The following is a 25,049-nucleotide window of genomic DNA, read 5'->3' as shown; positions in this document are numbered from 1 at the left end:
TGGGATTCGAACCCACAGCCTTTTGGATGGAGAGCAGATACGCTAACCACTCGGCCAACCAGGTCAGCATTATTACCTCTATTACCATTATTACGGCATTATTTCATAATTATTTCATCACCACCCTCCACATTCCGAGGCCTATAGCAACATCCAACCAAATATGTCTTCCTCTCAACCTCCATGTTACACAACACTGCCTCATAACCATTGCCACTATTTCTCCTTTTCATATCTACCTTATGTGGTCTCAATTCCCCTGCTATCATCACCAGCACTCTCCCCTCCCTTCTTGCCCTTTCTATCCTCAAGAAAAATACTGCATCCTTCCATTTCTATTCCTGTTACAATATCATCATCATCATTCAACCATGTTTCACTTATTCCAATGATTTTGGGGTGAATAAACTCAATCACTGAAACCATTTCATTCTCCTTTATTTCTGATACTTCTGGCATTTGTAAAAAAACAAGTAGTTCATTAAATGCTCTTATACTTTACAGGAGAAATAAGTGTACATTAAAAATTGTGTATACTCTAGTACAGCGCTTCCCAAATTATGGGCCGGGGCCCCCTTGGGGGGCCGTAGCTTTTGTTGAGGGGGATGAAATAATGAAAACAAATTTTAAAATGTTTTAAGACCAAGTAGATTTCTTTTTATCTTAAAAGAAACATATTTAATTTTTATTATTTATTATTTCTTTTTTGTTATTTTTTATATTTGAATAGAAAAAATCATACATTGGTGCGGGTTCACAAATTTTGCTTGCTGCTTATTTCGCCGCTTAATGAATATTAGTAAATATATGCTTATTCATACAAGTTTCATTTCAAAGCAGAAATCTAAGAATTGCAGTTTCAAATATTTCACCTAATACTGACTTTTTGTGTAGCAGTATTGAAACACATCCATCACATTAAATTGTTATTAAACTTCTTTTATGTTTTTAATTCTTTCTTTATTACTAATTGTTTTACATTTCATTTGCTTGTACTGCAAATGTACAATAATAATATATCCATCTATATAAAAATATGAGATAATGTGGCATGTCAAATGTGTATGTAAGATGCTAAAAATGTAATATTTGCATTTGATTTTTGGAATATATACTGTGTATGTTTTGTATTGAACATAAATACAATAAATATTATAATAATATATGTCTATATTACGATTTTTTTAGAGGGGGGGGGGCATGAAATATTTTAATTTTTTCAAAGGGGGCTCTGACATCCAGAAGTTTGGGAAGCACTGTTCTAGTAAATTGACATATGAAAGGCTCAAAAAAGCATTTTGCCATTATTAAATGTGTTTGGCAATAGAATTTTTATGGGTTTCAAGGTTTCAGAGAGGATGAAAAGATGTTACATCTTAACCATGATTAAGTCTATCTCATCCACATTGTGAAATGCATTTATAAAATGCTCTCTAGGTAGAAAAAAGTTGATTTTTCCTCATAAGTTTTTTGTTCTACCTCAAGCATATTACAAATGCAATGAATTATGCTATGCCCACAAACTATGTGAGCAGAGATAATTTAATCTATGCTGTAGTGATTACCATAACACCAACAAATACAATCCACTCCCAACACTAGTATATTGTGAACAATAGAGCCATTCTTTATTTCCAGTTAGTTACTATTTCTAGATGACCAAACCGTATTCTCTATTAGCTGAAACTAGTTACATGTTATGATGGATGACAGTTGGTACCAAACTGTAGTCATTTTTAGTAAGCTAATAAAATTCTTCTTCTAGATTTTTTCTTTTTTTCTCATTTATTCTAGGAAACTAATAAAACCAAAACCTCAACAAATGTTTTAACTTACTTATATTTCTATAATCAGGATATTCCACAGAAGGAGATATGGAGAGAGTCCTATTAGTGGGGCCAATTGCTCCAATAGCATATCGTGAAATGCCTGCAGAAAATAAAGTTCATTTACAGAATTATGAACTGATAATCATTATTATTATCATATACATATATATTAAAAATTAAAGATGCCAAATGAAAGCAAACTTATAATGCATGAAGTTACTTCACAACTGGGCTACTTGTATATAGAGGCTAATGACTTCACATCAATAGGCATATGCACATTGCATTATGGGATTAGTATCCCATAATGCAATGTGCATATCCTTGTGGACATGTATAATGGGAAGTGGCCCTTCCCATGATGCTAAGCACTATGGGAAGGGCCACGACCCAGACCGGTTTCCACTATTATTGAAGTCTCATCAGTGGGAGCCAAAATACTAAAATACTCTGGATTAGAGACTGATGCTGAAAAGATGTTGCATTGTGGGAAACTAAGGCAATTGATGTGAAGTCATTAGCCTCTATATAAGTAGCCAGTCATAAAGTAACTTCATGCACAAACTTTGCTTACACTTGGATAAAGGATTAAACCAAAAATATAACTTCTTGGAATCTTTAATCTATAGTATAACCAAGTGGAAAAACTTGCAACATATATATTACTATCAAGAGACTTGGGGACATGCACATAAAAATAAAACAAGTGCATGGGCAGAAATTAATAATGTGCGAGTCCTTCTTTGACTGCAGTACCTTCAAGAATTAGTATGCCATACAAGTGAAGAAAGTCATAATAACTTTATCTTAATTCTGCATTTCAATTTACTACATCTCGCATTCTATGAGGTTCAAGATGGACTGCGTACTAGCCACTACAATGTTTCAGTGCCTATCATTCATAAAACTTGGCAGTCACAACTCCATGAACCAATGGAATTGCACATATTCTTTTTAAACTGAGCATTATTAATTTGAAACATGTAAGGATGAGTGGGTCTATACTATAAAACTACCACAATACTGGACAGTCAAATTTTTTTAATGTAATTTCCATCTATGAAAGGTTTTGTAAACCTACAGTACATTGGTATCATAGGTGAGCTAAGAATTTTGTTTTCTATTTTGTGTGTGTGTGTGTGTCTAATTTATTTTTTATAGTCCAAAAACCCTATTTAGAGAGAGCTGGGTGGTAATCTTACACCAAGCAATGAAACTCATCCTCCAACTAAGGACAATTACAAACATCCATGCCCATGGCAGGATTTGAACCTTAAGTTTATTATTGACTAGTGAGTAAGTGCACTAACCACTCAACCAACTGGCATTAAATTGTTCAAAACCAACATAAAACTTTGTAATTATACTACAACCAATGTAATTGTACACAGTCCACCCCACATCATTGCACAGCTATCCTGCAAACTTCAACATTGGAGCAACACTAAGACAAAAAGCATTCGTCAGATATCCTCCATACCCAAACATGAGACTGAAACAGCATATGACTCCTTGCTTCACATAGCTAGTTTTCGTTTCTTTAGCGTCCAGGTTTCCAATACTTTGGCCAATGCCAATCAACAATGCATATTCCTTGTTATTAATAAAGTGTAGCAGCTCTTCTGTGAAAACTGCATACAGATATGAAGCCTGATATATGTTTTGAAAAAACTTATAGGATTGTTAGCATCTGTTAACATCTTCAGAGATTTTCTGGGGTGTGATGATGAGATAATCTAACTAGCCTGCTCTAGAAGCAACGTTCCTATCAGTCAGTATTTTGGGCCTATCCGATTATATGTCAGGCTCAGCATCACCTTTTATTGATGGAGTTATTCTCTTGCAGTCAATAATGTATATAATATCATGTGTTTCCAATTTAATTGTTATTCTCTCTTTTTTGTGGTTATCATCCTATATTAAAAATGGCTATAAAACATATAAGTTTATTAGCTAGAGTAAGGGAAATGGCTGAAATGATTGAAATTTAATTTTACTTGTTACAGTATAAGAATGGTTATGAAGGCCTTTATCTATATTATAATGAAATCCAACTGGAATGGTGTTTGAAGCTACAGTAAACTAAAGATACCAAGAAATTATATACTTCGTTTCATCCTTTATCCAAGTGTAAGCAAACACGTTTGCACCTGAAATCTAATCCTTTTGATAATACCAATATTTCATCACTGATTGATATTTCAGGCCATAGAGGATGATACACCCTGAAATATTAATAAAAAATCATACTATGTACAGATGCATTGATAAAGACCCAACTCAATCACAAATCAATTAAATTCAACAGTCCCTTAGATTAAGTACATTCCTGGAATGAAGAAACTATAAAAAGGCTAAACGTTCATTATGCTTTTCCTCCCAGACTTCATAGTCTTCCAAAATTACATAAAGAAAATGTTCCATTAAGATCTATAATGAACAGCATAGGGTGTCTAACTTATAAACTATCAAGATACCTATCTATTCTTCTCTTTGCATTTACACAGAACCTCTGCTTCTTTCATAAAAAAAATTCAACAGATGTCCTCTAAGAGTGGAGACTTTGGAAGGCAGTGGCACTAATGATTTTGAAAGCATATGGTGTGAGGTAGAGGTGGGAAAGACAGGATATTTAGTGGGGTGTTGCTACAGACCCAGGAGCACAGAGGGGTGGGGACCAGGAAATGTTTAGACAGCTGAGTTTGGCAAGTGCAAGAAGAATCATTGTTATGGGAGATTTTAACTACAGCAGTTTAAATTGGGGAGAGGAAGGTGCATGTAGCGATAAGGGAATGGAATTTCTAGAATTCTTGAGGGACAAATGTCTTAGGCAACATGTAACAGAGGGAACAAGAGGTTCAAGAGTTTTGGATTTGGTTATAGCATCAGAAGAGTTGATAATAACTGAGATGATATCTCTCCCATCAGTTGGAGAGAGTGACCATATGGTGTTGACTTGGAAAATGAATAGACATGCAGGAGTATCAAAGAAATGGGAACGTATGTGGAATTATAAGGCAGGTGATTATAATAGTCTAAGACGTCAACTTAGGGAAGTTTCATGGAGGGAGGAATTGGAAGGCCGGGATATCATTAGTGCATGGGAAATTATGAAAGAATATTTGTTAGCAGCAATGGTAAGTTGTATACCACGAGAGAAGAAGAGGACACAATTTGGAGTAAAGTGGATGACAAACAATATTAAACAGGAATTGCATGCGAAAAGAGGCTATGGAAGAGATATAAAGAGACAAGTGAAGAGAAAATGCATGAAGAGTATAAGACACAGGCCAGAAGAGTGACTAGTATGGTAAGGAAGACGAAACTGGAATATGAGAGGAGACTGGCCCTAAGATCCAAAGAAAATCATAGGGAATTTTTTAGCTATGTGGCCAGTAGGAGGAGAAATGACTGTGGAAGAATGATATTGTGGGATAAAAATGGGAATAGAGTGACTGATGCAGAGGACATAGTGATATTATTCAATGAACACTTTATTGGAGTATTTCATCATGGAGGAGTCAGTTTTAATGCTAGATGGATTGGGCAGGTTCGAGGTTTAGAGGTACAGGAGGAGAGTGTGTTTTAAATACTGATTACTCTGGATGTCAGTAAAGCTGTGGGACTGGATGGTATTTCACCATGAGTTTTGAGAGAATGTGCTAGGGAACTGACAGTGCCTTTGACTTGGCTTTTCAATGAAAGTCTGGCCACAGGAAAGGTGCCCAGGGAATGGAAGGAACATAAGATAGTACCACTGCATAAGGGCGGTAGCAGACTGGAAGTGTCTAATTATAGGCCAGTTTGTGTGTCATCGGTAGTTATTAAGATCTTGGAGAAATTAGTTAGGGACTGTATGCAACATTGGGCAGATGAGGGTAATGTTATCTGTGAGAGTTAACATGGATTTGTGAAGGGGGCGCTCTTGTTTTAGCAATATGCTAGCCTTTTATGATAAAGTTACAAGAGCATTAGATGAGGGAAAGACATATACTGCCATTTTCTTAGACTTAGCGAAGGCATTTGACAGGATGCCATATGATAAGTTCATATTTAAGTTGCAGCATGGATCTGGATGTCAGATTGGTCAACTGGATTCAGGATTGGCTGTCTGATAGGTATTAAAGAGTTGTGTATGGTGGGCAGTTTCAAGGAAGCAGAGGGTTACAAGTGGGGTCCCACAGGGCTCAGTACTGGGACCGATATTGTTTAACCTTTATATCAATGACATTGTCAGTGGATTGCAAGGGGATATTCAGTTTTTTGCGGATGATGCAAAGCTGGGAAGGATTATTAGTAATAGTGCAGATGCGGCAGCCCTGCAAGAGGATTTGAATAAGCTAGATAGATGGGCAAATGAATGGGATGTCGGTTTAATGCAGCAAAATGTAAGGTCTTCAGGTTTGGGAAACATCGATGGGATGCTGCATACTCTATGGGAGGAGTTATACTAGAGGAAGTAGGGGAGACAAGAGATCTGGGGTTGATGATTGATAGAAACCTGAAATTTAGGGGACATATTACAAAGGTGGTGATGGTAACACAGAGGATTGCTACAATAATGAGTAGGACGCTGATCTGCAGAGATAAAACAGTTATCATTCTGTTGTATTAGACCCTGATCAGGCCACACTTGGACTATTGTTTTCAGATTTGGTCCCCAGGATTTGAAAGGGATAAATTACCTGTGGAAAGGGTACAAAGGCGGATAACAAAGATGGTTTCAGGACTGTACAATGATAGTTATGAGGATCGGCTGAGGGAATGTGGACTGCAGAGTTTGGTGGATAGAAGAAGAAGAGATGACATGGATTGAGACTTTTAAACTGTTGAGAGATGGTTACAGGGTTGACACTGGGAGTTCTTTCACTTGGTTGAACAGCGGGAAGGAGTGATGACAAGAGGCCATCCCTGGAAGTTATGAAAGGAAACTGTGAGCAAGAGGGTGAGGAATGGTTTCTTTGCATGGAGGGTGGTTGAACCATGGAATGCATTGCCTGATGACGTGGTGAGAGCGAGAATGGTCAATGAGTTTAAGGAGTAGTATGATAGACTTTGTGTTTCTTATGGGGAACCTCCTCTAGATGAGTCTTGATAGACTTTGTGTTTCTTAGGAAGGACATCTCACGATGAGTCTTTTGACTCCATGGAGGCCTGAATAATAATAATAATAATAATAATATGTTGATGATGTTTTTGCAGTATGAAACTCTTCTGTGTCTGATCTTCATGAATTTCTTGAGAAAACCCAAAAATCAAATTTACCCTAGAAGTAACAAGGGCCTTCCTTTTCTGGATGTTCTTATTCTACATCAACCAAATGGTAGTCTACAATTCTCAGTATATAGTTTTCTTAGTACATATCAGGCAGCCGGTGAAATTTTAAGTGGGGGTGCTGCCTATACAAAATAAAAATAATAATTTTTTTTTCCTAATCAGTAACCAATTTATTAATAAATAAATTTACAGATTTATTTATTAATAAATTGGTTACTAATTAGGAAAAAAATAATTTTTTTTTTATTTTGTATAGGCAGGACCCCCAAAATAAAATAAAAATAAAAAAAAAAAAAAAAAAAATAATAATTTTTTTTCCCTAATCAGTAACCAATTTATTAATAAATAAATTTACAGATTTATTTATTAATAAATTGGTTACTAATTAGGAAAAAAATAATTTTTTTTTTAATTTTGTATAGGCAGCACCCCCACTTAAAATTTCACCGGCAGCCACTGGTACATATAAAAAAAAACTACTTATACCGGCAGATACACTGAATCTAATTTACACAATCATTCTTGTCAGAAATATGGTGTAGTCAAATCTCTAGTTGAAAGAGCTCATAAAATATGTTCAACTGATTCCTTTCTGAACAAGGAATTATTATCAGAGCTACCTTTAATTCAAAGGTTATAATACAAAACTATCAAAAAAATAATCAATAATTATAGACTTCATCTCAACCCTCCTCAAGAAGTTTCCAGAATTTGTCTTCCATATGTTAAAGGACTTTCATAAAAAATAGCAAGACTTCTTTGCTAGATTGACCTACAAGTCTCCTTCCATCCATCCAGTTCATAAACTAAATACCTTCCTTATCTCTCTAAAAGATAAATCTCCTCCTCTTTCTTTTCCTGGAGTTTACAGAATCCCAAACTCTTGCAGCATCTGTTATTGTGGACAGACTGGTCTCATTCTGCACAAATCTGTCTTGAGGAATATCAAGAATATACTTCACTTATGAAGCTCAATAAATCTGTTTTAGCAAGCCACACCTTATCTACAAAACATAGTTCAAATTCAGCAGAACCAAATTTATTATTATTATTACTATTACAGGGATCTCCATGGAGTCGGAAGACCCATCCCGGGAGACCCAAACTATCAAAACAATATCTATCATACCTCTTCTTGAATTCATTTTCAGATGAAGAACTCACAACTGATTCAGGCAATGCATTCCATTCACCACTCTCCAAGAAAAAAATCTAGTTCTCACACCCTTGTTAACCACATTTTTCCTTAAATTCCAGGGAAGACCTCTTGTTCATCCATCACTATCACACAGCTGAAATATTTCCCTTGCATCAATTTTATAAAAACCTTTTAGTAATTTAAATGTTTCTATCATATCCCCTCTTCTCCACCTATCAACCAACCTCTGCAATCCGCAAACTCTCAATCTACCAATTTAGGGAGCATTTTTTAAACCGCTCACAACTTCATCACTCCCCCTCTGAACCCTCTCCACCACCTCCTCATCTTCAAGGAATCCAGGGATCCAGACTTAAGCACAGTAATCCAGATGTGGAAGTATCAATGCCCTATAAAGAGGGATAATAACCTCTTTATATCTGATGTTAGTGTGTTCTTCAATAACCAAGTAATCCTATGTGCTATCTTGTACACCTTAGCAATGTGCCCTCTGAATTTCAACTCCCTATCTACCAACATCCCCAAGTCCCTAGCCTCATCAATCTCTTGGATTGATGAGGCTAGGGACTTGGGGGTGTACCATTCCATCAATGTGTACACAGCTGGTAATTTTTTAATCCCAAAATGCATAACTTTACACTTTTCCACATTGAACCGACATCCATTACCTTTTGCCAATTTTGCCAGCTTATTTAAATCATCCTGCAAACTCTCAACATCAGCTTGATTTTTTATTGCACTACCCAACTTTTCATCATCAGCAAACAACTGAATATCTCCCTTCAAGCCATTTTCTATATCATTAATGTACAAATTAAACAATAACGGCCCAAGCACAGAGCCCTGAGGCACACCACTGGTCACCTGCCTCATCCTGGACTCCGCTCCTCCATACACTACTTTCTGGTATCTCTCCATGAGCCATTCTCTTATCAGTATCACCAGTTTAGTGTCCATCCCCATCTGCTCTAATTTGCAAAACAGTATTCCATGGGGTATCCTGTCAAAAGCCTTAGCAAAATCCAGACGTATCACTGTGTAGCCATTCCCCTTGTCCAATTCAGATGTCATTCTATTATAAAAAAGGTAATAAATTGCTAAGGCAGGACTGACCTTTAACAAAACCATGTTGGCCCCTATAGAGTATCATATTCTGATTTCCCATTTTTGAATTCTGTCCTTAACCAACTTTTCCAATACCTTTACCACCACTCCTGAGATAGTGATTAGTTCTGTAATTAACTACCACGGTCTTAGAGCCACTTTTATGCAAAGGAACCACTTTGCCTTCCTGCCACTCTTTAGGGAGCCATACACGAGTTCAAACTAAAGTTAAACAACCAAGTAAGAGGCGTTGACAATTCCTTTGCACATTCATGAGCTGATATTCCATCTAAACCTACAGTGTTTGCATTTAAATTCTGCAATAAACTAAGTACCTCGAATTCATTAACTTCAATATTCTTACATCAGTTATTGCTACAGGTACAGAGATATCCTCACTAGGGTGATAAACTTTTGAAAAGTGATCACTCAGTAACTCTACTATTACATCTGAATTGGTCACCTCAATACCATCAGCACTCACTAAGGTTATCCTTCCAAAGTCATTTTTCCTTTTACTTGCCACATAGTGGAAGAACTCTTTGGGATTACCCTTGATCTCCTTGGCTAAGGTCTTCTTATAATCAGATTTAGCTTTTCTTACTATGCTGGGAAACCTTCCTAGCTTGAGCCTTGTACTGCTCATGGGTGTACTGATTGACTTTCTCCTTGTAAATTCTTCATAACACATTTTCTTTTTTTGCAGATCAAGCCTGAATCTACTATTCATCCATCTAACACCTATCTTGTTTATCTTACTGACCATGGGAATAAATTTTATTGCCTCCCTCGTGTACCTGCTGATTACATCCCATGCACTGCTAACATCTTTCCCCTGTAATATTTTCTGCTATGGGATGGCTGTAAGCTCACTCCGAAGCTTGTTATAATTACCTAACCTGTAGTTTTGTATATACCCTTCATAAGAGAGAAATCCACAAATTTTGCAACCTCCCAAGTTAATACCACATGATCACCCTCACCAATTGGAGGTAACGAGGACACCTTACTTATGCATATGTCCTTTGAACCTATGACCAAGTCCAACACTCTCACACCACAAGTCCCTTCAGTTATGTGCTGTTTCAAGTAATTATCGCTTAGGTGTATGAATTCCATTACTTTTTGTTACGTGATATTTCCTCTTTCCAAATGATATCACCATAATTAAAATCCCCCATAATAATCACTAACCTTGCACTCATTTTGCTAATTTGCTGATGCATGAATTCAACATCACTATTTGTACCCCTTCCCCTGGCCTATAGCAGCAACCAACTGTATATTTGGTTGCATTGGTCACTATTTCATACCAGACTGCCACAAATGAACTATCATTCATGAACTATCCTCCTGATATACTACTTTCCTTGGCTGCAACTCATCAGTTATCATTAACAGTACTCCTCCCCCGTTCTATCTTCTCTATCCTCCCTGAAAATACTCATCACATTCAATTCCAGTAATCACATCTGCTAACAGCCAAGTTTCACTAATGCCTACAACTTTTGGTAAGACTGCACTGACTAATACCAAAAATTCTTCCCTCTTATTTCAAATGCTTCTTACATTAGTATACAAAAATTGCAGATTCCCTTCAGTTCTTGTACCAGCTTTAGAACTGATATACATCCTACTAATTTCAGTAGTCCCATGCCAATTTTTATCCACTCTATTCTTCAAATGATTCTGCAAAAAAGGATCAACAAATATACATTCCCTGGATAAGTTTCTCCCTCTTACACTCAACCTTTTCAATTCTAGTTTCCCTGCCCAATTATTTCAACTTGTTCAGAAAGCAGTAACTTCTCCAAACGATTATTACCTTCTGTGTTCAGATGCAATCCATCTCTTGCATACAGCTGTCTTTTGCTTTCAAACACACTCCAGACATCAGAAAATTCCAGACTTTTTTTTTCCTTTTTTTTTTTGCACATTCTTGCAATCATATCATTCATTATCATCACTCTTCTACTTAGCTCATAATTGTAAAATCGAGGCAGCACACACACTATCCTCCCTTCAACACTTTTCTTCTTCACGATATCTAACAATGTTCTTTAATCTCTACAAAAAACCATTTTCTTCTGGAAAGACTGTACAAAAAAAGCTGTAAAGCACACATTCATAATCCCAACCTTAACAGAAACAATTACCTTAAACTTTCTCAATTTTGAGAAGTTATCCTAACTAATGCTCCACCATTCACGTGTTTTATAAATTGATTAATTAATTTTTTTAATTTAGAAATAGTTTATTTTTATTTTATTTCCTGATATCTATTAATTCAGATGGAGTTATTCTCCTGCAGTCAACAACACATATAATATCATGCACTTTTAATTTAATTGTTGTTCTCTCTTTTTTGTGGTTACCGTCCTGTAGTAAAAATGGATATGAAACACATCCATTTTTGGATATGTTCTTTTATCATCCATCATATTCTGCCAACTTTTTTAAGGATATGCCACTCAAAACACTTGTTGACTTTTTTTATTTCTTTAAGTGCTACATCCTTCATAAACTCTTAGATCATCTAGCATCTATATTTATTTATTTTTAAGATTCTAATATGAATTTAAACATTTCATGGTATTAAAAAAAATTGATGTATGCATGTTTGAATCTACAGAAAGTACACAAAAGGAATAGTATGTGTGTATGTAATAAATATCTACAACATCATTAAAATTGATATAATTTTGAAATAATCTCTTCACATTTTTTTATGCCTTTGTAATCTGTGTTTTTTCTTCATCTACTTTTTAAATATATCCCTTTCACTCTCAAAGCATTATTTCTATTTTTTTTTATTTCTTATTTACTGGAAATAGTTGCAAAATTCATTCATATGGAATGATATTCTTGAATGCATGCGAATTTAAAAAAAATTAAATCGCTTATTTAGTTGTATTATTATTTAATACAGAAAAAAAAAAAAGGTAATAATAGTAAAGATAAAGCATTGCATTGTTACTGATACAACTCTTTGTTTCTACTATTATTACCTTTTTTTTTTTTAATAAACAAGCGAGATACGGAAACCTTGTTCATTTCAATGAGCAGTTAATAGCATGTTTAGCTACATATCTATTTTTTAGATATGTATTTATATAGATATGTTATTTACATATCTATATAAAAAACAAAATCCACTGAGATCTTTTTAAATACAAATTACAATAAAAGAACATTCAACTGCATGTTTTGAAAATGTGCTTTTTTCTTTTAGTAAAATAGTTAATTGTATTTCATATGATATTTTCTCAGAGATTAGTTTAGTCCACTAGATTTTTCTCTTAACACTACTATATCGCTTGTGATTCCTCTCATATAAACAGCCTACTAGTCTCATTAACACCCAAATTTCTAATTAATTTCCTGTCTATAACTGTTTTAGTATTAATTAAACAATGTGCACAATTGCAATTTGCTTTTATGGACTGATAAGCAATAAGAATTTAATTTAACATGTGTAGTTGTTGGTGTTAATTATCCTACAGTTTGCATGTGAGATTACAGGTTAGAACATGCCACCAAAAGCACACAGCAGCTGTTGCTTGCTGCACAGTCATATTTGAATCATTTCCCTGTACTATAGTTTTTGAGGTCATGAAAATATAATTCTCTAATATGTGATTAGATGACTAAAGAAAGAGCCTTTTGGCTCTAGTTCGAATGTTTGTAGAAACTATGAAAATTTCGTAAGTTGACTTGTGAGCTTACAAGAAATACATTCATATACAAAAAATACATTTCTCTGACATTTCAATTTCCTTAGTACCAAACGTGAGTTTTTGCTCTCTTAAGGTTTCTCCTGGTCTCTAAAGAGAACCAACCAGTTCAAAACACTGTCAAGTCAGTGAAACCTTTATCAAAGAGACTAATAAAAGGTGAATATATGAAACACTGGGGCATCATCCATGTCTTTTAAGTAGTCCAAGCTAAAGCGACTCGGAGATGCCGAGGATTATATTCTTGTAAGCTCTCAGGTCAACTTACAAAACTTTCATCATCATCATCATTATACATATCAAGGATTTAGGCCTAGCATTGCCTGTTCGGGCCTTAGAAGTCATCGTTGAATCGTTTAAGAGGACGTCCTGGTTTTTATTCCTTAGTGGCTTGTATTTTAAGGGTTGTTTTGGTAATCTTTCTGTTTTCATTCTTTGAACGTATTCCATCCATTTATGTTTATATTTTTTAATTTTTTCTATTACTTGTTCTAGTTTTAATTCTTTCATAATTACTTAGTTTCTTTTATGATTAAATAGGGTATACTTTGCAGTTTTTCTCATAAACTTCATTTCTGCTATTATTAATCTTTGTTTGACTTTTTGTTTTATTGTCCAGATTTCACTTCCATACATTAAGACTGGTAGGGCTAATGCACTGTATACTTTTTGTCTGGTTTGTTTTTGAACTAGGTTTGGTTTAAATATAGAGTTAATTACACATGTTATTTTTAAACATTCTGCAATTTTTACGTTTATATCTTTTTCATTTTCATATGTGATCATACGTCCTAGGTAGTTAAATGAATTCAACTGTTCTAAGATCTTGTTATCTATTACTATTTTAGTTCTTGCTGGATCTTGTCCTTAGTTTTTGATTTTTCTGTTGATATTATCATACCATTCTCTTTGGCTATCTCATTTAGATCTAAAATAGCTTTCTGTAAGTTATCTTCAGAATTTGTAATTATTATTTGGTCATCAGCAAAAAGGAGGAACCAGTTACCCCTCTTGGGGGAACCTGTTATCCCTAGAGAGAGCGTCCCCTGGGTGACAGATAGGGGAGCCCACCATGTGTGTGTGTGTGTGTGGTGGGGTGGTCCGAATATACTGAATAAGGACTCGTGGACCAACAGGGCCATAAGGGGCAATCATCTTGATTGTAAGGGAAGTGGCACTCCCATGGACCCCTAGCTGGATCTATCCTCTCCTTAACAATAAGATCCACGTAGTTTAATCTTTCCTATAAGACTTTATCAGCCAACTCTTCTTATTTTATGACCCTTATGATATTAGAGTAATCGAGGGCCATGGGGTCTTTTCATTTCTGGCCTTACAACTATGCCCTCTCTATAATCCTTACTATAATTCTTCTATAATCTACTATCCCCTCCCTTCAATATACCCTATTCCTCCTACGGGTTTACATTCAGAAGAAGGCTAGTTCAGAAGCCTTAAGGTAGCAGCCCTACCACTGAACTATTCCATCTTCAGGCTAGTCCCCTGACATGGAGAACATAATTCTACTTGTAAGCTGACAGAAAAAGATAATCGGATTGAATCTATGGAAAACGCCCCTGGAATGGAAAAGGTAAAACAAAAATGGAAACAATAAAATATCATACACACAGCAAACTGGAATGTAAGAGGAATAGCATATAAAGAAATAGAATTAGACCAACTATTAAATGAAAGAAATTTTAAAATAGCAGTAATCACTGAAACAAAAATGAAATTAAAAGGAACTATGAGAACCAAAAATTTTAATGTGATATACAGTGGAGTCGACAGAGACCAAAGAGCACAAGAAGGAGTCATGATTTGGATTCATAATTCCCTTTCAAAACAGTTAAAACATTATAAATTATGGAATGAAAGAATAATAGAAGCTAGAATAAAAATAGATAGAGGCTATTTAACAATAATTGGTTTATATGCCCCATTAGAAGGAAGAGAACAGGATAATATTGATTTTTATAATCAGCTACAAAATATATATAATAAAATAAATAAAAATGATTACATAATTTTAGCAGGAGACTTAAATGCAAGAATTAGAAACATGAAAATTAATAATAATACAGGAATACATGGAGAACATACTCTAAACAGAAATGGTAAAAAATTGATTGACTTTGTAGTTTATAATAACCTAAAAATAAAGACACATAAATATACTTGGGCAGCAAGAGGATGGAAATCAATATTAGATTATTTTATGTTAAATGAAAAGACATCAAAATTTCCACTATATGTTAGAGTACACAGAGGATATGAAATAAGCAGTGACCACTTCCTTGTTAAAATAAAATTAAGATTACCACCTAAATGGCTACAAGTAACAAGAACAGAAAGAAAATTTGAAACATTTGTTTATTAAACTAGACTATTGAATGACACAAATGTACAATGGCTATATGAACAAAGAATTAACCAATATCTAGATAAAATAAAACAGAATGAAGAAATACAAATAGAATGGCTTAATATAAAAAATTATACTAAATGTAGCAGCAAATGAAAGCTTAGGAAAGACCAAAAAATTCAATAAAAGGAAAAAAACTGAAGATCTGGAATGATACAATCAAAGAAATGATCAAAAAGAAAAAAAGAAGCCTATCACAAATGGTTAAGCAGTAAAAGATTAGAAGATGAAATAGAACATAAAAGAATAAGAGCCATAGCTAAAACAGAAGTCAGAAAAAGACATAGAGAATCATGGAACAAATTTCTTTCAAATTTAGAACATGATTTATATAAAATAAGACCCAATGTATATAAGATTTTGAAACACTTAAATGCAGATACCAAAGAAAACATAAAATTAAACACTGAATTGAAATTAGAAGAATTTCTAAATTACTACACAGAATTGTGGACAGACAAATATTTTAAAAAAGACAACTGGCAAACAATTAACGAAAATGAAAAGGAAATAAATAAAGAAGAATTAGAAATCAGCCTGAAAGAAACAAGAAACGGAAAATCACCTGGAGAAGATAAGCTAGGTTCAGAACTATATAAATACGAGGAACAAGATTCAAAGAAAGACTCTTATTATTTTTAAATAAAATTTATTCAACTGGTATCCCCCCAATAGAATGGAAAAAAGCAATTGTGATTCCTATTTTTAAAAAAGGTAATAGAGATGACCCTAAAAACTATAAAGGTATCAGTAAATATACTAAATTCCTGTACAAAATATATAGCAGAATATTAAATAGCAAACTAATGAAATATTCCGAAAACTTTATTTTATAAGTACAGAATGGATTTAGAAAAGGACGATCATGTATAGACCTGGCCTTTTGCCTAAAATTAATAATAGAGAAAAGAAGAGAATACAGTTTAGAAACCCATATTGCATTTATTGACTTTGAAAAAGCATTTGACAAAGTTAAAAGAAACATATTATTTAATATATTAAAAGAAAGACAAATACCAAATAATTTCCTAAAAGCTATTACAAGTATATATGAAAATAATCAAATACAAAACTTTCATAGTTTCTACAAACATTTGGCTTTGAAATAATGATGGATTTAATATCCACTGTGCCTATGTCATTATATATTTTTTAAATCAAGCTCGAAAAAATAATTTCTGTGAATTTCATCACTGTTTAAAATAAAACATCAAGAATCAAATCTTGTTCTGCTACAGTATTTTGCAAAAAAGTAGATATAAATCTGATCACTGTCAGTATGTGGTAATTTTAACCAGTTATAAGCTTAAGCTATAATCCACATCTGGACAAGGTTAAAATGAACAAACCTGAGCTTGTTCTAATTGAGCTAAATGGTAAAGAAAATTCATAAACCTCAGCCATACTTTGAGATTACTGAAATGATGTAAGAAGGAGAGGGAAGCGAATTTTGTGCAGAAGTTTCAAAAGATTCCATGTGTAAATTTGCAATAAGAAGCTTAATTTCAAAGCACACTTACTACCTTCAATTTGTTTCAAAAACTGGTTGTTTTGCCATCTACTGGAACATTTGAAAAAAAAAGAGATAACACATCAAAGACCACCAGGTAATTGTTCTCTTCTAATTGAGGTATAGTGGTTTTAAAGAGTATAGAGATTTATTCCACGTATAAAGTTTATAGGTGGAATAATTCATGGCATCTATGACAGAGTGTAATGGTACTCCAGGTTTAAAAACCTCAGGTAGAACATATGGTCATGAGTGTGCAGATAAAAAATGTAAAAAAATTTCAACTTGTAATATTATCGAACACACTTTAAAATTTAATTTTTTAATGATACTGGAGGGTCCTTAATTATTGACATATATTCTTGTTGAGAGGCTTATACGCTGGTTAAACATGATAACTAATATTTAAGGAATTGACAGCGTATACTAGAAATATAGATTAAATAAACTTTAATATATACTTTCTGATATTTCGGCGAACGTCACATTGCCATCTTCATGGGAACTTACTACAAGACACGTGCACACAAGTACTAATAACAGCAAATGAGACTGAAGCTAGGAAGCCAGCGTTTCCTAAAGTCCTGATGGTGCCCCCTGGCGGGCTATATTGGTAGTTCTTGGCCTTTGGGCTGAAGTTCTTCTGATTAAAGTTTCCCAAATTTGGGGCAGTTTCATGCATCCAAATTTGTTGAGGTTTGGCATGTTCCTAAGGGCCGAGGCTGATTCCATGAATAGTCTTTCATACTTGAACTTGCTGCGGTGTATTACTGTGGCTTTCTTCCATCTTATTCTGTGGCGAGTATCCAGAGCGTGGTCTGTAAGCCCAGAGTGACTGTACTGGTAAAATCGGATGTAATCCTTGTGTTCTGAGATTCTGATATTTGCTGTCCTGCCTGTTTGGCCAAAGTAGGACAGTTTACAGCTGCAAGGGACCTGGTATACACCAGGTAGGTCTAGGGGAAGTGGTTGGTCTTTGGTGGAGCGGATAAGGGATGCCAGTTTTCTATGTGGTCTGTAACAAGTGGTCAAGTCATGTTTTTTTAGGATTTTATTGATTTTTTCCGAGGTGCCTCTGATGTAGGGAATCGTGATAGATTTAGAGTAATCTTTTTTGTGAAGGGGAGGGGGTGGTGGGTTGTGGATAACTGGGTTAAGTATTTTTTGGATTTTTTGGAGGGGGTAGCCGTTGGCTGAGAAAGTGTCACGGATGTGATTTAGTTCAGTGGTTAGGGCTTGATCATTAGAACAGATTATTTTTGCCCTGTTGAATAATGTTTTAATAACTCCATATTGTTGTGTGTGGGGGGGGGGGGATTGTTGGTGAAAGTATCTGCCTGTATGGGTGGGTTTTCTATAAACTGAGAAAACCAAGGTTCCATCAGGTTGGCGGGTGACTAGTGTGTCTAGGAAGGGGAGGTTATTGTTTTCCTCTTTTTCCAGGGTGAATTTGATTCTAGGGTGTTGGTTGTTCAAGTGTGTTAGGAAGGAGAGGAGTGAATCCAGGCCATGTGGCCAAATAGCAAACACATCATCAACATAGCGAAGCCATATGGTAGGTTTTTGTGGGGCTGAGTTTAAGGCTTTCTCTTCAAACATCTCCATGAAGAAGTTGGCCAAGGGTGGGGGAAGTTGGCCAAGGGTGGGGAAAGTGGTGAACCCATGGCTGTCCCCTCTATCTGTTTGTAGAATTTTTCCTGCCAAACGAAATAGCCTGAGTTCATTGTAAACTGAAATAGGGCTGAGATATCGGGAGGAAATTTAGCTTGGATTAGCTCTAAGGTTTCTTTGAGGGACGTTCGCCGAAATATCGGAAAGTATATATTAAAGTTTATTTAATCTATATTTCTAGTATATGCTGTCAATTCCTTAAATATTAGTTATTATTGTTTTAATCTATATTTCTAGTATATGCTGTCAATTCCTTAAATATTAGTTATTATTGACATATATGTTAACAATACAGTATCAGATAACAATAACAATATTGGATAACAATTCTTTAAGTTATCACTGTTATCATTATAGTTATCTGCATTTAGAATCACCATGAAATTTCTGGTCTGCTTTCACTATTACTACGTTTTGGTTTAATTTTAAATTTTTCAGAGTTGCTTTTCTCCTTTAGAGATACTGCCTCTTGGAGGACTTGCATTTTTAAGTAAAGCATAAGTACCTTGTCTACAACATCTATTTCATCTTGTGGTAGCAAATTCAATGTTTGCCATGATCTGAGCACCTGGCATTTTTTTTCTGGAGAAACTGCAGAAGAAATGAAGCCTTTACATAAAATTTCGGTTTCATTGTCTGAAAGTGTATAATCTAAAAGATTTAGATTACCTTGTCTGCCAGAAGTTGCATGAGATTTTTCTTCCTTGTAAGGTTGCTGAACTTGCTAATTAACTTTTTTTTTTAATCAGCAAATATGCTTAGTTCGTTTTTTGGCTGAGAAATGCACTATGAACCAAATATCAAGCAGGAACTGCTTAGAAAGCTTACAGTAAATGTAATAAAACTTTGCAGACAATGATAAGTATCCTGCAAGTGTTGTGCATTTGTTCCTTAAGAAGAGATACTGAGCTTCTTAGTATCTCTTCTTATAAGATACTGAGCTTTTGTACAGATTTCTGAGTGGTCGAGAAGAATGAAAGTTTTCATTAATGCTTACACAAGCTTAATTTTCTTGCAGATGATATCAATTATGGAAGAACTATGAGGAGAAGAGCAAACATTGTGGGCTTACAGGAAGATTTGCCTACTAACACACATGTGTGTGTTAGGACAAATATGTGGAACTACCAGTTTAATATTGCAAAATGTAGGGCCTTGTAAGCAAGGATGGGATTCAAGGTATACAATTAATGAAACATTTTGAAGCAGGTGGAAGAGAAGAGAGATCTGGGAGTAGTGGTGGACAGAGAAGTTTAGGGAGCCCTTGCAGAAGCAAAGAGGTTATGGTCCCCTTGTATAAGACCTTCATTAAGCTATGCATGAACTACTTTCAAGGGAATGAAGATATCTTAGAAAGAGTCCATAGAAAATTTACTAAGTCAGTGCTGGGTTTCTAGAATGTCGGTTATGATGAGGGAATGCAAATTGCAGAACCTTGTCAATAGAAGAAGAGAGAATGTAATTGAGATGTATAAGTTGGTATGAGATTATTACCAGATTAATGTGGCAACATTAATTGTTAGCAGATTTTTCACAAAGCAGAGGGAGACAACAGCAGAGTAAGAGACCATCCTCAGAAGTTGTGAGTACCTTGTTGAAGCCTGTTATGTCTTCACTGGCAGCTTTTCCATAAAGAAGTTCTATCTCCAAATTTCCATATGTCTTCACTCACCTTTATACTAGGGATGTGCTGAATATTTGGTTTTACTTCAGCAGATTCAGCATATTTTTCAGATATTCAGCTTCGGCCTCAGTAGAAAGATTTGGTATTCGGCCAGCCAAAGCAAAAAAATTACTATTACATGTATCATAACAATTGCAAGGAATTGGGAAAAGCCTCATCTTATCTTGCAACTGCACACAAAGGCTTGTTGCATTTGCTATAGGCACATTCTTTGGTTTTTATTTTAGTTTATATTATGTCATCTTAAAGGTTGTTTATATTATTAAGTATTGAACTTTGTCTTAAAATACTGAATAAAAAGTACAGTTTGGCCATAAATAATAAAAAAGCAATATTGTCAGCTTTATGATTTATGTGAAGATTCAAAATTTGCAAAGTGTAAAACATGCAAATAATATATACAGGGTGTTCGGGATAAATTTGACAGTTTCGTAAGGAAAAAGAAAATCTTCTTTGTATCTATTAAATTTAATGAATTGACAAAAAACATTACAGGCAGAGTTAATTACAATACTATCAACAAGATTTACTCAAAATAACCACCATTAGCATCGATCACAGCTTCAATTCTGCTTCGGAACCTCGAACAAGCTGATGCTACAGTCTCCCTGGGAAGGGCCGCAAAAACTGTTTTAATTTTATCCATTAACTGGGCTTTTGTATTACTGGAAGTGCGATTGGTGTCTTTTTCAACTGCGCCCCATACAAAATAATCCATGGGGTTAAGGTCTGGGGAGTTTGGAGGCCAAACATTTGGACTGGTGAAGTCGTAGAAATTTTCAGACAACCATTTTTGACTTTTCCCAGAGGTGTGGCAAGGGGCCGAATCCTGCTGCCATACATACGGCCTACCATTGGCTACCCTTGTTATCCAGGGCTTGACTACAGTGTTTAGCAACTCCACGTAGTCATCTGAAGTCAACCTGAGGCCCTCTTGGAAAAAATGCGGAGGCAACCACATTGCCTTCAGAGGATACACATCCGAAAACCATCACAGTTTGGGGAAATTTAGTCTGCATTACACGAGGAATGTCCTTTGTACTGTATGCAAGCCATCTGTTATTCTGCGTGTTGTGTTTTTGATCCTGGCAAAAGTTTTTCTCATCGGAAAAGAACCAGATTGTTTGTGGTTCCGCAGGATGTTTCACTCTGCTTAGAAGTTTCTTCGCGTTTATCAAACGTTTTTCACGGGCCTTTTCTGTAAGCAGCTGACCTTTGCGGCGCTTGTATGAGTAGTAGCGGAGGTCTTCATTGAGTGCAAGCTTCATAGTAGAGGCTGCAACATTCATTTCACGTGACAAAGCCCGAATTCCAATGCCAGGGTTCTTCAACACCTGTTCCTGCAGATTTGCGAGGAATTCTGCTGTACGAACGCAATCAGATCGTCTGCTAGGGATCTTTCTTCTTGCTACATCCTCGTAGTCACCATTGCAAGTCTCTAGTTCATGCCTGATTGTTTTTACTGTATTCAGGGAGCATTGGGCAGCAGTCGAAATATCCTTATTTTGATGGCCGGCACGAATCATCATGATACAAGTTATTCTCTTCCATGATTCAGGTGGGTTCCAGCTATCCATCCTTTCTGACATCTTGTATATGAATGAAGAAGGGTCCAACCTTTTAAATGAAGAGAAGTGTGTGTTAATACATGTAACTTACGGAAAAATATAATTAATTATAAATATGTCAAATTTATCCCGAACACCCTGTATATCTCAATGATACAAGAAAAAAGGAAGTACACATCTATGAATAATCATGTAAAAATGCAAGCATGCCGATGAATTTGTAAAACAAAATGAAACTGAAATATCAAAAACCAGAATGTAAGAACCAGAAATCAGTCAGAATCTAAAGTAAATCCACCAAAACACAAACGTTACTTGACATTAATGAAAACCTAAAAATAAAATAGGATGCATATGACAAACAGGTAAAAACAAGTTGTTTATTATTTTAACAGTATATTAGAACACAGAAACTAAGTAAATAATTAATTTATTAACTTATTGCTGATATTTCGCTGGTGTTATAACCAGCATCTTCAGAGCACAAAAAAACACTGTTTGTCACAATACGCGAGACTATAACAACATGGTGTATTTAAACAAAATTGTAGCAGCAACACAAAGACTAGAGTCCTGATTTTGGCGCCCTCTATTTGGAAAAAAAAAAAAAAAAAAAAAAAGGTATCATATATTACTAGACTCCTAGAAAAGTGCTAGTTTTTTCTTAATATGACTGTCTCCCAGATCTTCGGCAAGTTAATACAGCCATATTTGTTGAGATTTGGAGTGTGTTTTAGGGCTTCTGTTGCTTCTAAGAACAATCTCTCTGATTTATACGGGTTTCTGTGTAGTACTTTTGTGTTTTTCCAGTTGATCCTGTGTGCAGGGGTATCCAGAGCATGGTCTGCTAGGCCCGACTTCCCATAATGATAATTCCGGACGTATCTTTTATGTTCGCTGATGCGGATGTTCACAGTTCTTCCTGTTTGACCGTAGTAGGCTTGATTACATGAGCAGGGTACTTGGTAGACTCCTGGATGTGATAAAGGAGGAATGCTGTCCTTGGGTAAGCAGATGAGGGCAGCTAATTTGCTACATGGTCTGAATGTAGTGCATAGTTTATGTTTATTGAGAATTCTTGAGATCTTTTCGGATGTGCCTTTAATGTAAGGGATGGTGACTGTTTTGTTGTAGTTCTCTGTGGTGGATGGTGGGAGGGGTTTCTTAAGAGTGTTTAGTATTTTGTTTATATAAAAATAAACAAAATACTAAACACGTAATTTATATACATAAGTCTGTCCACACGTTTAAGGTAAAAACAAGGTAACATGCCATACTCAACTGTTAAAAGAGATTTCAGTGAAAATTATTTTTTGACACCAGCTACCAGTGTATTCATCAAAAGAGATTTTTATTTTTCAGAAAAAGAAATATTTATGAAGAAATGCGATGTAGACTTTTCTCAAAAATGCCAAAAAAATTCATATCCTACATAATATTTTTTTGTTAATTTGTTTTGTCCATATTTATTCTCTTTATTTCACAAATTAAAATAAAACTTACTTTAATGTTTTTAAGGAAATAAGTAGAATATCTGTTATGAATTTTGGGGCTGTAGTTATTTTAAATAAATGTTCTCTTTAAAATTAAATACCAGTTTATTATTATATAATAGAGAGTATTATGAATTTAAACCCTATTTTACAACCATACATACAGAAAACTCAAAGTTTCAAAAATTTACCACCAGAGAGAGAGATTATAAGATCATAAACTTTGGCAATCAGAGTTGCTGCGATTTGCAATGTTTAACACGTTAATTGCCAATCACGCGATATCACGTGATGCGAGTTCTCACCTTTCGGCCGATCACGCGTTATCGCTATCAAGTTTATAAGCGGAATAGTATAGCAGCCACAGCGAAACGGCGCGTAATATTTATAATCACCACTACGGAAGGGATAGACTTTCGTGGAGTGGGGATGGCCGCCAGCCATTGTCTATGTTAGCCAGTGCGCACAGTGGCGGCATTCGGACAAGGCGACGAATTTGTTTAGTTTATTCATTGATTTAGTGTGCTTGAAGTTTGGTTTTTATTTATTTGGAGTATTGTTTTTGTTTTTTTTAAGATGAGTGACCAACCAGGACCCTCGAAAAGACTCAGTGCAATGCCAGATCATGCAAAAAAAGTCTAAAAAGTATAGAGGTGGAAGAGTTATTACTGGATTCGAACGACGACTTTTCTGCAGGGAGTGATACCGATGATATAAACTATGAATTTGTTGATAGTGAAAGTGACAAGGAATCCGAAGAAGACGAAGCTTCGCAGTTGCAGGTGAAACAAAATAATGAAGTTGTAAATGAAGAACAAATATCCTTCAATCAAATCTCAGTTCGTCCCGTTTTTCCTTCTAGTTCTGCGATGCCATTTGCAATAACTGCGTCACCACCACAATGTCCGCCTGACCAGCCATCGCGTGCAGTTTCCAAGACATGTTGGAGTACCGACTTCAGTTCTATGAGGGAAATTCCCTTTACTCGGACAAATGCACTACTAGTGCCAGCGCCGAATAATCCGAGGGATTATTTTGATTTATTTGTCAGTGAAGATTTACAAAAAATAGTCGATTGCTCAAATAGATACGCAGAAAACTTGAAAAATTCATCTAATCAGGTTCAGTCTCGAATTACACAATGGAAGTCGCTCACTCTAGAAGAACTGAAAATCTTTATTGGGTTACTATTACACACTAGTACAGCAAAAATGAATCGCGTTGTTGATTACTGGAAAATTCACCGTTTATATAAATCAGTTTTCCATCAATATATGTCGAGAAATAGATTTCAAATAATTCTAAGATGCCTTCATTTTGTTGATGAACAAAATAATGCCGATCGCATGGATAAATGCAAATTAGTAATAGATAATTTCAATAATGTTATGGAGTGTATTTATTACCCCAGTAAAAATTTGTCTTTAGACGAATCGATGATTTTATGGTGTGGTCGACTTATTTTCCGCCAGTACATCAAGGGAAAAAGACATAAATATGGAATCAAGTTGTATGTACTTGCGGAACCAAATGGTATCATCCTAAAAGTGCATGTTTTTGCCAGTACGTTAGATGTAACTGCTGGGAAAGGCCAC

General features: G+C 35.1%; 1 protein-coding gene across 3 annotated transcripts in view; it reads right to left on the bottom strand.

Annotated features, from left to right (window-relative positions):
* LOC150101351 (methionine synthase-like) overlaps positions 1 to 25,049 on the bottom strand; it is an 815,136-nt gene that overhangs the window by 681,302 nt on the left and 108,785 nt on the right. For all 3 annotated transcript variants that reach the window (XM_090400909.1, XM_090400910.1, XM_090400911.1), the window contains exon 7: positions 1,837 to 1,929. In XM_090400909.1, coding sequence (XP_090257035.1) covers positions 1,837 to 1,929 — 93 coding nt within the window. The remainder of the gene's footprint in view (positions 1 to 1,836; positions 1,930 to 25,049) is intronic.

This window comes from Typopeltis vanoorti, chromosome 11, assembly GCF_054136105.1.
Source record: "Typopeltis vanoorti isolate ZY-2024b chromosome 11, IOZ_Tvanoo_1.0, whole genome shotgun sequence".
Lineage (NCBI taxonomy): Eukaryota > Metazoa > Arthropoda > Arachnida > Uropygi > Thelyphonidae > Typopeltis > Typopeltis vanoorti.
Note: the sequence above shows the minus strand (reverse complement) of the source record. Positions and strands in the feature narration are given on the sequence as shown.